Raw genomic sequence first — 15,642 nt, forward strand, 5'->3', positions numbered from 1 at the left:
TTAAAGTGAACAAGAGGCCAAACAGTGAACAGCTCAGGAGAGGTAAGCTATGTTAAGCAGATACTGTCAGTATGTCATATCCTCCCCCTGTGTATGCAGTGTAATTGTAGTTGTGTCAGAACCAGGATATTAGAGAGACAAGTTGGGTGAAGTAATGTCTTTTATTGGACCAACATCTGTTGGTGAGAGAGACAAGCTTTCTAGTCACACAGAGCTCTTCTTCAGATTTGGGAAAGATACTCCGAGCATCTGTTCTATCTTGCATTTAGCTGCGATGCTTAGAGTATCTTTCCCAAACCCCAAAGAAGAGCTGAACTTTAGCCAGTCTGAACTAAAACCAGTCCACAAACTAGTTGGACCTCCTGGTTTTGATGGCTGCTATAGCTGCATTCACATCCTTGGGCACCACATCTCCCCGGTACAGCAGGCAGCAAGCCATGTATTTGCCTCGGCGAGGGTCACATTTCACCATCTGGTTGGAGAACTCAAAGCAAACGTCGGTGATTCCAGGCACCAAGAGCTGCTCATTCTAAGCTTTTTCTGCCAAAATTATGGGCACAGAGGTAGTGATGGAGAAGTGTATCCAGGGATAAGGCACCAAGTTAGTTTGGAATTCAGTGAGATCCACATTCAAAGCACCATCAAACCTCAGGGAAGCAGTGATGGAGGATACCATCTGAGTTATCAGCCTGTTCAGGGTAGGAGGGAACTCAATATTGAGGTTATGGTTGCAGATGTTGTAAATGGCCCCATGAAAGAACAGTCGGAGTGCTCCAGCATGATGTGGTAGGTTAGGATGGAATTGTAATTTCTCCCATCGCAGTGGAGACCTGTGGGCAGGATACACCAAGAACTCCATATTGGATTTCTTACCAAAGTCTATTGACAGTTGTCGCACTAGGCTTTTACCACAAGCTAATCATCAATCCATGTGATAGTCAACATGTGGTAAAATATCACACTTTTTCCCTAGTGAAAACAAAGCCCCAAATTAGTCAGACATTAAGTAGATCTTCTTATTAATACATCATGCCAATACCTCCCTTGGTTGCATCAAATCCCCAAAGGTATTTAGGCTTCTGTCTCAAGGCTGATACTCCTCATCACCCCATGGGGGCAGAGGAAAGGTGCATCACAGTCCCACAGCTGAGTCAGAAGGGCTGCCTCACATCTCAGACAGCAGAGCTTTGTGGCCTTAGTCCTGAATGTGAATCTTACTCTCTGGGCAGTGTTGCCTAGTGGCCAGATTCCATAATACAGCCCTTGCTCTCAGGGCAGTGCAACCCAATGGCCAGAGTCAGTACTATAGTCCTCACTCTTGGGACAGTGTGGCCTAGCAGTCAGAGTCCATCCACTGGTGAATGGGGCCACCACCCCAAGGTGGCCAGTGGCCAGGATAGGGGGACTCAGGCCCGCCATTTCCACCAGGTCCCAACCCAGGGCCTTTCAGTGGCGAGGTTGCCCACCACCAGCTTGGTGGGGCTCCCACTAAAACATGCCGAGCCTTTGTCTGGTTCTGTAACCATTTCCCCACAATACTTCCCCGAGTTACTTCCTACCCGAGTCTCTGAGGTTCTCTGTCTCTGGGATTCTCCAGTCTCTCCCCTCTCCGCAATGTCCTATGCCGGTATGTCGGAGTCCATCTCCAACAGGCTAGCCTCCACATCTGGGAGTGCAGGCAGTTCTCCCTCAGGAGCTAGCAACACACCTCCTTCCTCACGGGCAGTCAGCCCAGACTGAGCTGCTCTGCTGGCTTTTATATCCTGCTTTCAGCTGGACCATGCCCAGCAGAGCCGGAAGGCGGGTTGTGTGTGGCCTCCTAGGCTAAGGCAGAAGTTAACCCCTGTTGTACCAGTGTGGGGCTGATACATCCTGCCACAGCTTCTAACTGCCATAGAAAACAATCTTTATGGATTTGGGCCCGAGTAATTAGCATACTTAATGCCAAGAGATTATTTAATGATGCATTAGTAATTTGACAGGTGTAAATTAGAAGTAGGTGGTATGACTGAAACCTAGTGGGATGATTTGCACAATTAGAACGGTTTATAACTGATTTAGGAAGTATGAAGTAGGCAAAAAGGAAGAGGAGTGGCACTCTATGTCAAATACCTGTTTCTGAGTCAGCGATAATCTGGAAGAGAATGATCTGAAATGCTTATGGGTCAATGTCCTAACAGATAAAGCACAAGATGAGGTATTAGTTGGTGTCTACTACCGACCACCAGATCACTCCAGGGAACAGATTGACTGCCTCCTTAAGCACTTATTTATAATGTATTGGGGAAATAAACTGTTTGATCTTGGGGGACTTCAATTTGAGTGACATATGCTGGAGGTCTCATGCTGCCAGTGCTAAAACATCCTTCAAATTTCTTAATATTATATATGACCATTTCCTAACTCAAAAAGTGTTGCAGCCAACATGGGGAAATTCTATATTAGACCTTGTCCTAACAGATAAAGTAGAACTGATCACAGAACTAAAAGTTACCGGTAATAATTTAGGTACAAGTGATCATGACCAATCACATCATGTGGAAGCAGAATAAAGTCGAGATCAGCAATATATATATACTTGATTCTTTAATAGGAATAATTTCACAAAGCTGAAAACAATTATGAGCCAAATCAACTAGGAGGGAGAATTTAATCAGAAAAATGTGAATGATGACTGAGAATAATTTAAGAACATCTTATGTATGTAGCTTTTCATCCTTGCAAACGATACCTGTAACCTCCCATAACCCAAGCCTATGAATGATAATTGAGAATAATTTAAGAACACCTTACTAGATGCTCAAAAAGCCACAGTCCTACAACTGAAGAAGTCTTGTCTGTTTAAAAATACAACCTGATTTAGAGAGGAAGTGAACACAGCAGTAAAAAATTATATATATATATAACAAATGGAAGAAAGGGGAAAGTTGACAGTAATGAATATAAATGAGAAGGTAGGAATTGAAGCAAATTGATAAGGGTGTAGGGAATACAAAAATGGATCAAAATAAGAATGGGGATTCCCTACTGTGGGAACCAGGGGATCAGGTAATGTATTTGAAGTTGGGCAAAAGGGATCACACATTGGAGTCAAAATGGACCGGTCCCTACTCCATAGTGGACCGCCTCAGCCCTCTCATTTACCGCATAGACAAAAATGGTAAATTAAAGTGGGTTCATGTTTCACAAATGAAGTTGTTTGCATAAATTAATTCTATTTTGTTCCAATTATATTTCCAGATACAACACCCACTGTGGACGCGATGTATTTTTGTTCCTACAGGACTATCGGGCGTGAAATGCGGCTGCTGAGACTGCCAGTTCTAACCCTATCTCCGCTTTTCTCAAAAGGGTAGTAAAAGATCAGACAGAACGATGCCTCGCACAAAATGGGAGACAGAGCCACGGCAGTTCTTGGTCTGGATCACAACATTGGCCCTAATCTCGGTGATAAAGACACAGCCTGTCCCCAAAGGAAAAATGCACAAATCTCCGCCAATCCCTAACAATGATAGACATGCTTCAACATACCTGGAACAAGGTAAAACCAATCCTCACCGCATTGCTGACACACAGCAACTCACACATATACAACATTCCATGGACCCCAGTACGACAACCAGATATTCACCTAAGATGGATCGATTTAAAAACTAATTTCACAATAACACCCTTAGGGGAAACTCATGTATATGTTGGGGATGGGGAACTGGGACTGCAAGCAAATATCTCAATCCCCATAGGACGGAAAAAACATTGGATGGTAGGGTTGCGCACGGAAGGATATGCAGGAGATGCCACGATGCTTTCAGACTACCCTTCACTCCCTTATATATGGGACGGGTTCATGAAATTAGGGACCCTTGTAACCGTAATCATAGTTTACTGCCCAAACCGTGCACATACGATACCATTCCCTGATGTATGTGACTGGAAATGGGAGAAAGAACATATGTTTATAAAAAACACCCCATTACCAATGACAAAACCAGCCTTATTTAAAATTCAGACTTCTCTGGTGAAAGTCTCGGTGAGCCTCCTGCTGGTAGAAGTAAAAATTGACATGGACTGGACAAGATTAAATGTCTCAAAAGCAGAACCAAAGTGTAAGCCTTTTTCCCTCCCTATACTACAAGCCTGGATAAGGACACACAAACTATCCCCCCCAGATGCACCACATCCCAGAACCATAAGAGACATTATGGATACTATGCTAGGTGGATTTGCAGCAGGAGCCGGACTTGCAAACTCAGTGGACTTGGAAACTATTAAGAACAAGTTAAGCTCCCTGGCCCAACTACAGGACAGCCTTATACAAAAACAAGTACACGCGAATGTAGACTTAATCCAAATTGGCCTGGGTAACCTAAAAGCCAAATGGAATTTATGGCAATGGCTAAATACAACGCCTGGTTACTCCATGAGAAAAATCTACAAGTTGGAAACCACACGGCTATAGCTATGGGATGCACTGAAATGCAGATACTTGCCCTATCTACTTTGGAACATGAAATGTTTTGAGTAATTTCGGGTAATATTAAGGTTTTAATGCATTTGTTAAACCAAAGGAAAAGATCTCTGTTCAATACTTACCAATATAACTTGATGCAGTATGTTTCCAGTATTGTAAAACCACACTTGTTAATTGGGGAAATAATTGTAAAAATAGCACATCAGCAGTCTCTGGAGGCAAAGGTGTGGAAGGTTAGCCCACTCCCCATATTACACCTGGGATCATTCTGGCTGCCTCGGACCTCAAGCCAGTGGGCTGGAGAAAAAGGGGAACTATTGGACACTAGAGGTTGTACACAATGGACTCCTCAAAAGTGGGTATGCCTCACCTTACCCGTTGCCCCAGAGCCTTGCAGTAAAGATGTTTCATTGGGATCATGTATGTGGGATGAATTGGATAATGACACCAGAGTATTGTACAATGGACAATGTGTATGTATCCACTCGTGGGAGGAAGTATTTTGGGAGGATGGGAGTAAATGCAATGTTAGCACTGTTTTTACTAAAAAATCACACTTACTATTTGTCTCGGCCAAAAAAGTCTCAGCTAACACTAACAGCTGAGCCGGCCGACTTCTCAATTAACCTTGAAATTAAATGGCAAGACCTTACTAATAGCCTAATTAAAAGTAAAGAAGTGACCAAATTTTTAGAACAAACAGATAACCAAGTAGGAAATCGGACTATTCATATTATACATGCCAACGGGGACATGTTAAGGATTGCCACTGCAGAGAAACAAATAACAACTTATCATTGGTATGATATATTCTCTGGATGGTCCCCAACCACTACTGGCATCCTATCAGTAATGCTACATCCTTGTTAGTTGTCTTAGTATTGAATTGTATTTGTATTATTGGAATGTTTAGCATGTGCTTTTGGATAAAAAGAATGTCCAGTAGATTAGAATCACAAACCCATGTTGCCTCACAGTACCTATTTGTAAACAGGTTACACAGAAAGTGACACTAACGAATATATGTATATCGTAGTGTCAAAAGGGGGATTATGAAGGGATATTTAAAGGTTTATGTTAGAAGTAAATTTGGGATGATTTATTGATTTATTGTTAATTGATACTTTATAACTTAAGGTTTATGTTAGAAGTAAATTTGTAATGATTTATTGTTAGGAATAGCTGTGTCTGTGTGAAGCCTGCTCAAAAGAGATACTTTGTATAAAACTTGTTAAATGTCAATAGACTCTAAGCGCCTGTTCTCTAAGTGAAACTTTGTAGTGCTAAATTGGTCCATTGACTCAGCGCGGGAGCTGTCAATTGACTCTGTAAGCTGCTAAATTGGGTAATTGACTCAGTGCGCAAGCCCTCAATTGACCCTATGCCTCAGGCAAAACTGTATAATTACTACAAATAGAGACCCCCACCTCTGTAAATTCATTTTTATCTAAAGATAAAGAGTGTATGTGAATGAGTGCCTAGTTTAACACCCCAAAAGATAAAGAGTCTATGTGAATGAGTGCCTAGTTTAACACCCCAAAAGATAAAGAGTGTATGTGAATGAGTGCCTAGTTTAAATGATGAATGAATGGTTAGGGAGTTACCAGCCTGAAAAATTCAGTGTCGGCCGAAGAAGGTGTCAAGTGGAATCAACCAGATGACCCCCGGAGGGCGAACTGGAATCCACCCCAACCACCTAACAAACATCTGACAGAATGGAGCCAGCCACCTGCTGATTGATCTAGCAACAGCAGAATGAAACAACTCCCATGAACTAACATAGGGAAAAATCCCTATAAAACTGGACTCTAAAGACTGAGGACTTTGAGTCTATGATTCTGCTGCCAGCCTCCAGGAGCATCAGGTGCACCTGACCCAGACTCGGCTCCACTCTTGTGTACAGGATACCTGGCCAATATACTGTCACAAGCAACTTTAGGCTGGTAACTATAATATCTATATAGAACCTGTATGAATGATTGTGTGAATGGAGATTATATATATATATATATAAAGTAATCATAGGAATAAGTAGCCAAACAATATTGTTTGCTGTTATCTTTTATTTTATTATGGTATTGACAATAAATGTGACAAATGTCTTGTCCCCTTTAATAAGATCCTGCTGGTTTTTACTGGTCTAGTATAATTGGTATAACAAGGGGAGCCAAGGGACACAAGGAGAAAGCTATGGCAGCAGAGATAAGGACAATAAGAAAGAGCTTTTAAATATATTAAGAAGAAAATAATCCTGACAATTCTATTGGTCCGTTACTAGATGGAAATGATAGAATTATTAATAATCATGTAGAAAAGGCAGAAGTGTTCAATAAATATTTCTGTTCTGAATTTGAGGGAAAACAGATGATACAGTCTCATTGTATGGTGATAACACTCTTTCCATTCCGTATCTCTGGAGGATGTTAACGAGAGGCTACTAAAATTAGACATTTTTAAATCAGCAGGTCCATATAACTTGCATTTGAGAATTTTTAAAAAATCTGCTGGGAAGCTTGCTGGACCGTTAATGTTGATTTTCAATAAGTCTTGGAGTAATGGGGACGTTCCAGAAGACTGGCAGAAAGCTAATGCTGTACCACTTTTTAACAAGGGTAAATGGGATGACCCGGATAATTATAGACCAATCAGCCTGACATTGATCTCAGGCAAGATAATGGAGCAGTTGATATGGGACTTGATTAATAACTAAAGGAAAGTGATGTAATTAATGCGTATCAACACGGGTTTATGGAAAATAGATCCCATCAAACTAACTCGATATCTTTTTTTGATGAGATTACAAGTTGGTTGATAAGGGTTATAGTGTTGTCAGAATATACTTAGACTTCTGTAAGGTGTTTGACTTTGTACTGCACAATATTTTGATTAAAAACTAGAATGATATAAAATTAATCAGGCACACATTAATGGATTTAAAACTGGCTAACTGATGGGTCTCAACATGTAACTGTAAATTAGAATTGTCATTGAGCAGGTATGATTCCAGAGGGGTCCTGCAGGGATTGGTTCTTGGCCCTACACTATTTAACATCTTTATAAATGACCTGGAAGAAAACATAAAATCCTCACTAATAAAGTTGGCAGATGCGTGGGAGTGGCAAATAACGAAGAGCACAGGTTGCTGATTTGGAGCAATCTAGATCTCTTGGTGAACTGGGTGTAAGCCAGTGGTGCAAGTAGAAATCATTTCTTTCTGGTACGCTGCACTCATGGGAGGGATGTGGGGGGCACACGACCTCCCCATGTGACTCTCCATGTGACTCCTTCCTGCCCCACCCCCATCCCAGGGCCCCTGCACTCTCCCCATCCCCTCCTCATGATCCACATCCATCCCACATTACCTGTCAGGGAGGATCTGTCCTTCTCCTACTGTGCCATGACTTCTGCTGTACAGACTCCAGGCAGGACTTAGAATACACAGCTGAGTGAAAGGGCTGGGGGCAGGGCTGGGGTTGGGCTCCTCCTGTGTCTTTCCGGTACGCTGGGCCGGTTATAAATATCTTTCTGATATGGTATACCATATCATACCACCGTACGTGCACCACTGGTGTAAGCAAACAATATGCATTTAAATATAGTTATATGTAAATCTATACATCTTACTCCCAAGGGAATTCTGTGCCAAAAAATTAAAAATTCTGCACCAAAAAAAATTAAAATTCTGTATACAATATTTTAAAATTCTGCAAATTTTATTTGTCAATAAATAAATGTGGAGGCTCCAGCATGGCAGTGGGAGGCACAGGTCACTGGCTGCATCCAGTTGGGAGATCATCCAGCAGCCCTCCCCGGACATGGACTCTGTGGTGAGGCTGCACCCAACCCTGACACAGCAGAAGGGCTGGACCTGCCCCCAAAACACCAGATGTGGGCAGGTCCACTCAGCCCAGCAGGATTCAAGTGTGGAGGGGCTTAGTGTGGGGGGATCCAGGTGTGGGGTGAGAGCACTCTGTGTGGATCAATCTGGGTGTGGGTGGCTCAGTAGTGGGGGGTTGGGAGCTGCGGGAGGGGTAGGATTTGGATGCAGAAGGCTCTTTCGGGGCTTCTGGGTGCAGGGGCAATGGGACTCTGCAGGGGATTCAGGTGACAGTGGTTGGGACTCAGCAGGGGGGTCTGAGTGTGTGGGGCTCAGTGTGGGGGTCTCCATGCTGGGAGAGTGGGGCTTGGTGGGGTAGGGGTCCAGGTGCAGCTGGTTGGAGCTTAGTGGTTTGGGAGTCCGAGTGCAGGGGGCTCATCTGGGTGGTCCAGGTGTGTGTGGGGGGCTGATTATCCAAGTGGGGTTCGACTGCAAGGAGCTCAGGAGGGGGCAGTCTGGGTGCAGGGGTGGGGGTCCGGATGGAGGGTGGGTTTCAGGTCATCACGTAAATCACCCGCTTCAATATCGCGCATGTCATCATGTGTCAACACTGTCTCTAGTGACCTGCATTGCTGGTGTAGGTCTTCTTCAGGTATAGTGATTAGTTTTGGAATATCATACAACATCCCAAATATACTGCTGTGTTCCTTGAGCTGCATGAAACGTTCTTCAACTGACTGTATTGCACAATCTAGCACCTGATTAAAGAATTTAACTTTGAATTGGTGTTTGGGTCTCTTATGGGATTATCCCATGCCTCGTAATCAAAATGTCTTCTTCTTCTTCGGTGACTCTTGTATTCTTGGATGGGTGGGAAAATAACTTCAGTTCCTCTGCCAACTTCTGTGCACTCTTCAGAAGTTTTGAAATCCCTCATCTGACCGGTAAGACTGTGGGTATGACTTTGCTTTGTCCAGTTGTTCCATTGCTCCAGATACATCAAGGTCAACACCTTGGAGTCTCTTGCTTACAAAATGTATTTTAAACAGTATGTCATATCGCAACACTAAGCCACACAGAAATTTGAAGTTATGTGTTTCTGGTGATTCTACTTCCCTCTGCCACTGTTCTCCCACAAACAGTTCCTGTCATAGCATTATCCTCCATAATGGCAACTATGGCATCATCTATCTTCCCAGTTTGGTGTTTGATAGGCTTTATCACCTCCACTTGACTTTCCCATTGTGTGGCACTCAGTGATTTCGGTGTCAGAGAGGATGTTCCCAGATGTTGCTTCAGAATTTGCCACTGATGAGTTGATGCAGAGAAAAATACATAGATGCTTTGAACTACATTAAAAAATTCAGCAGCCTCACTAGAAGCTGATGCTGCATGACTGACCACCAAGTTCAATGAATGAGAACTGCATGGGACAAAAAAAGATAAAGGGTTTAACTCTTGGATCCATGTCTGCACTCCTCTGTTCTTTCCTCTCATGTTGGCACCATTATCATAGCCCTGATCTCTCATGTCAGCTATCGTGACTTCCGTATCTTTCAGCTTTTTAAGAGGCACATTTGTCATACCAGCTCCTGTAGTATCATCAAAGTCAATAAATTCTAGAAAATGCTCTCTGACAGTCACGATTGCAGGGACATTTTCATTAGGTTCTGTTGTTGTTACAAAACGCACCAGTAAAGTCATTTGTTCCATATGGCTGATGTCAGGTGTGCAGTCCAGAATAACAGAGTAATATCTTTGCTGACTTCAGATCTGCCACAATCTTCTGTTTGACTTTTGTTGGCAGTAACTGTATGATCTCATTTTGAATTGTTTTTGCAAGGTAGTGGTGTGTGTACATTTTTTGGGTGGTGACTCTTCTTAGATGCTCTTGGAGTACAGCCATCAGCTCCACAATTTTAAGGAAGTTTCCATTGTTTGGCACATACAGCTGACTTGAAGTGCCACACAATGCTGGGTTTTGGATAACAAGCATTCTCACAATGGCAATGAGCCTTTTCAGATCATTTTGCCAGTAAAGAGACTCTGATGCAATCTTCTTCTGATGCAGATAATCTATGGTGGCCTTTAACCTTAGTCTCATCTCAAGTTCTTTCAACCTACGGAATGCTCTGTGTTGATTTTCTGCCTTCTCATGGCATGCCAGATTTTTCCAGTCCTTTGTTCCTGGAGAACCCAATGTGGCTGGAACATTAGACTGGAAGAGTCTGCAACAAAAACAGTATACAGCATTCTGGGTTTTTGAGTACATAAGTAATGGCCTCTCCACTTTGTCACCATTGGGGATTTCATGCCAGTAACGTGTTGGATGGAAACTTCTATTTTCATTGTCTTTGAGGAACATGAAGTTTTTCACTTGCTGTGGCCCATGCAGTACAAGGAAGTCCCTCAGGCTACTGCTCTAGTGGGTCCAGAGTCCTGGATCATTTAGACTTAAGGAACTAAACTCAGCAGCAGCTGTTTCTTGTATCTCCACCACACTCTTCTCTGATCTAGGCCTTGGCTACACTCACACTTTACAGCGGTGCAACAGGGGTGTGAAAAAAGACCCCCCTGAGCGCTGCAAGATACAGCGCTGTAAAGCGTCAGTGTAATCAGGGCAGCAGCGCTGGGAGCGCGGCTCCCAGCACTGCACGCTACACCCATAAGGGATGTGGTTTACATGCAGCGCTGAGAGAGCTCTCTCCCAGCGCCGCCGCTCTGACTACACTCACACTTCAAAGCGCTGCCGCGGCAGCGCTTTGAAATTCCAAATGTAGCCATACCCCTACACTTTTCTTCAGGAATGTGCATGGTTACATCTATTCAGGACCAGCTCCAGGCATCAGCAAAGCAAGCACGTGCTTGGGGCGGCACATTTCCAGGGACAGTATTCCGGCCATCCTTTTTACGTTGTCAAGCTGTCTTGGAACGTTTACTGGCAATTCCTGTGGTGGCTGCCCTGGGATCCCTCCAGCAGCCCCCAGTCCGCCCCGCTCCCAGTCATGGCTGGGCACCCTCTGCTGGGCACTGGGTGGGAAAGATCCCAGCAGCCTGGTCCCTCCCTGCCCTAGTCCCTGCCAGCATGTTGCTTGGGGAAGCGGTGCCAGGGAGCAGCCGAGAAGCCAGGGGCAGCTCTAGGCATTTTGCTGCCCCAAGCACGGCAGGCAGGCTGCCTTCGGCGGCTTGCCTGCGGAAGGTCCACTGGTCCCGCGGCTTTGGAGGACCTCTTGCAGGCACGCCATGGGACCAGCTTGGCGTGCTGGGGCCTGGAGCCGCCCCTGCGAGAAGCGCCGCGTAGCTGCCATCTCTGTGTCCTCTGCCGCCACCACACAGTGGCCCCAAGACCTGGGCTCCCCTGGACACTGCTGCAGCGCTATGCCCCGTGCCACCCTGCTTCTGCTGCTGCTGCTCAGCCTGGATCAGCACCGTGCCTGCCTCTCTGGGCCAGTCAGCGCCACGTCCCCCGGCCCCGTGAGGGACCCCTGCCTCAGTCAGCCCTGCTGGAACAACGGCACCTGCTCCCCAGCACTGGCATGGGGCCCCGCCTCCCTCCACTGCCCCAGCCTGCCTACAGCTGCGCCGGCCCCACCAGATCACCGGTACCTACTGCCAGGTAAGGGGGCTAGGGGCTGTGCGGGTGAGCGCAGTTTCTCAAAACTGAAATTACTAAAAAATTATCTGAGGTCCACCATGTCTCAAAATCTTTTCTCAGGACTCGCATTAATTTCAATTGAAAGTTCCATTGCAAAAAATTTAGATTTCACTAAATTATTAAAAGACTGCGCAAGTATAAAAACCAAAAAAATTCAGTTAATATAAATTCTTGTAATTTATGAGAAACTGGGTGCACCGGAAGACACTAACATTTTTCATTACAGTGTATAGTTGAACCCAAATTGTTTGTAATTGTGATTTTGTTAAAATTAAATGAGTACACTAGTAAGAAATTGTTATATTTCACTAACTACAAATTCTTTGTTTTCATTTTTTAAAAATTTTAAAAAGTCAAAAAAAATTGCAAAGTTCAAACATGTGTAAAAGCCAAAAAAAAGTGGGGGGCGGACCAAAAGCTTTTTGCTTTGGGCGGCAAAAACCTAGAGCCGGCCCTGCATCCATTTGAGATGGAGATATGGATGCTGCAGTAGCTGCCAGGTCACCTGCACTCAGGGGTGAAAATAACTTATAGGACTTACCAGTACTGCCGGAGTCCTGAGGGGGCGTGGCTGCAACCAGAAGAGGCGGGGCCTCAACTGGAAGAGGCAGGGCCTCTCAAGATTTAAAGGCCCTGGGGCATCAGCTGTGGCTGGGAGCCCCAGGGCCTTTAAATCAACCCGGGGCTCCCAGCTGCAGAGATGGCTGGGAGCCCCCAGAGTTCAGGGGCAAATTAAAGGGCTCGGGGCTCTGGCCACTGCGGAGCTCCAGGCCCTTTAAATCCCCACTGCAGCTCTGGCTGCTGGAGCCACGGGCGGGATTCAAAGGGCTCTGGGCTGCCTGCAGCCGCGAAAGCTCTGAGCCCTTTAAATTCTGCCCCAGCCTGGCCACTGGATCCACGGGCGGGATTCAAAGGGCTCTGGGCTGCCCACAGCTGCAGGGAGCTCTGAGCCCTTTAAATCCCAGCCCCAGCCCAGCCACCCAAGCCCCAAGCGGGATTCAAAGGGCTCTGGGCTGCCCGCTGCGGCGGGGAGCCCAGAGCCCTCTAAATCCCCGCCACGGAAGCCAGTGCGTACTGGCTCTTGCCGGTATGCTGTACCGGACCATTCCGGCTTACTTTCACCTGTGCCTGCACTCTGACTAACTGGAAGATCAGGCATCTCCTCACCACTCACTTCCTCACTGGGGCCAGAAGGCTCACCGTGACCATTTGTGTCTATGTATCTCCGGAGAGCTCCTTCCTGCTTAGATAGAAAAGCGTCTTTTGCTTTCTTTTTCTGAATGCTGCCCCAGAGGGGCGTTTTCTTCTTTCACTCATGACTGCTGTTCTGTGCCAGCTCGAGTGGCTCTCAACACTCAGTTGAAGGGGACAAATAAGCAGGCTGGTAGCAGGGCCTGAGTGAGGGAAGATCTCAGCTCTTAAGGGCCTAACCGGCTCCTACTACTTCAGCTGACTGCCTGTTCTCCTCAAGTGGGTTCAGGGAAGCAGCAGGAGACAGGAAGCTCCCTGAGAAGCTGGTGTGAATCCGTCCAGGCTCCTGGGGGTGCCAGAGAGGTACAGAAGAGGCTCCTCCCCCTCGCTCTCCCTGCTGCTCTCTGTTATGCCCTATCACGTTTTCTCCTGCCTGTTATGTCTCTCCTGCTCTCCTCTCTCCTGCACAGCACTCCACCACCCCTGTGCATCCTCCCTCCAGCACAGCACTCCACCACCCCTGTGCATCCTCCCTCCTGCACAGCACTCCACCACCCCTGTGCATCCTCCCTCCAGCACAGCACTCCACCACCTCTGTGCATCCTCCCTCCAGCACAGCACTCCACCACCTCTGTGCATCCTCCCTCCTGCACAGCACTCCACCACCCCTGTGCATCCTCCCTCCTGCACAGCACTCCACCACCCCTGTGCATCCTCCCTCCTGCACAGCACTCCACCACCTCTGTGCATCCTCCCTCCTGCACAGCACTCCACCACCCCTGTGCATCCTCCCTCCTGCACAGCACTCCACCACCTCTGTGCATCCTCCCTCCTGCACAGCACTCCACCACCTCTGTGCATCCTCCCTCCTGCACAGCACTCCACCACCCCTGTGCATCCTCCCTCCTGCACAGCACTCCACCACCCCTGTGCATCCGGAGCAGAGAGGAGACATATGCACCAGCAGCAGACACAATTTTCTACACTCTGGGTCCCAGCGGCGCCCCCGCAGCCTGGCACCTGAACCCTGCTCCAGCGCCAAAGCGAAGCTCGTTGGGAGAGGAACAGGGTTTTGGGGAGAAGCTTGTCCTAAATATGGGCTCTGTGCCTTTAAAACTCCCCCCCCCTCCTAAGAGCGAAGGGGGCAGGCCCCGGATACGGTTGGTCGCGGGGGGCGTGGAACAAGGCGCCGGACGCGGTGAGGGGGCGTGGCTCCAAGGTGAATGGCGGATCCGCGGACCAGTCATGTGGCGCGTTGCCGGGGTTGGAGGCGGGCCTTCCGGCGGACGCTCCCTCCCGGCCCCGGCGGTTGCTCACGGCGCTGAGGGAAGCGAGCGGGCGGCCCCGAGATGATTAAGAAGTTCGACAAGAAGGACGAGGAGACCGGTACGGGGGTGTGGCTGCGGCCTAGGCGCCGGGCCGGGGGGCGTGTCCGGCCCGGTGCGGTTCCTGCCGAGTAGCGGCGGCCGCGGGGCCCGCCCCGGGCAGGCCCGTCAGTCAGAGCCCGGCGGGCCTGGCCGTATCCTCCTGGGACCCGGCGCCTCAGCTGCCCCCGTGGGGGGGGGTCATGTGGGGAGCGAAGGGGCCTAACCAGCTCCCCGGGGGCAATGGGGAGTGAGGGTCTCTTACCCCCCCCCCCCGCCGCGGCTGTGCAGGACCCGGCAGCTGGCTGCCCCCGGGCCGCGTGGGGCTGCTGTGCCCTGGCAGGGGGCTTGTCTCGTGCTGCTGAGCCTGAGGGAGGGTGCCGGTGTCGGCACAGATTTGTGCCCTGCCAGGGGTTCGCACAGCAGGCTCTCGGCGGCCTCAGCGTGCCGGGGGGGGCGCCCTGCAGATGTTTCCGAAGCTGAGCCCCGCCTAGGCCAAAGCCCGCTGAGCGCCCGCAGCGACCCCTCCTGTCTGCAGAGGTGCTGCCCGGAGCCCCCAGGAGGCGGCTGGTCCCAGTGTGAGCCTGACAGACCGGGTCGGCGGCGGGCAGGGTCGAACCTGGGACTTCTGGAGCTTCTACACAGTGGCGCTCAGACTTTTGGACTGGTGACCCCTTTCACATCGCAAGCATCTGAGTGTGACCCCCCCCCCCTTTATAAATTAAAAACACTTTAAAATATATTGTACACCCTTATAAATGCTTGAGGCAAAGTGGGATTTGGGGTGGAGGTTGACAGCTCATGACTCCCCATGTAATAATCTTGTGACCTGTTGAGGGGTCCCAACCCCCAGTTTGAGAACCCCTGCGCTACCACATGAGCTAAAAGCCAACTGACTGCAGCCTTAGCTAACAGAGCAGACTCATTAATATCTCTCTCTTGAAGTGATCTCGATGCCATTAGATGAGACAGAACACCACACTGCAAAGGTGTGTGAGTTATACCAGCAAACACCAAGGCAACCAGGAACAAAAGCTGGGCACTACAAGGAGGGGCCGCTGTCCCCCCGTGTTCTCCCCCCCCCCCGCCTCCCCAGTCTCCACCCAGGAGGCTGTTGTGGCTGCAGAAAGATACCCCAGTGGCC

The 15,642-nt window shown here is 47.9% G+C and overlaps 1 protein-coding gene and 1 pseudogene across 1 annotated transcript in view; one reads left to right on the top strand and one right to left on the bottom strand.

Annotated features, from left to right (window-relative positions):
- Nucleotides 1–331: 331 nt before the first annotated feature.
- Nucleotides 332–13,049, bottom strand: LOC115645318 (annotated as a pseudogene).
- Nucleotides 13,050–14,412: 1,363 nt separating this feature from the next.
- Nucleotides 14,413–15,642, top strand: part of COPG2 (coatomer protein complex subunit gamma 2) — a 37,700-nt gene continuing 36,470 nt past the window's right edge. Inside the window, exon 1 of the mRNA XM_030579058.1 lies at nucleotides 14,413–14,520. Coding sequence (XP_030434918.1) covers nucleotides 14,484–14,520 — 37 coding nt within the window. The 5' untranslated portion in view covers nucleotides 14,413–14,483. The remainder of the gene's footprint in view (nucleotides 14,521–15,642) is intronic.

The sequence above is a fragment of the Gopherus evgoodei genome, chromosome 1, assembly GCF_007399415.2.
Source record: "Gopherus evgoodei ecotype Sinaloan lineage chromosome 1, rGopEvg1_v1.p, whole genome shotgun sequence".
NCBI classification, from domain to species: Eukaryota; Metazoa; Chordata; order Testudines; family Testudinidae; genus Gopherus; species Gopherus evgoodei.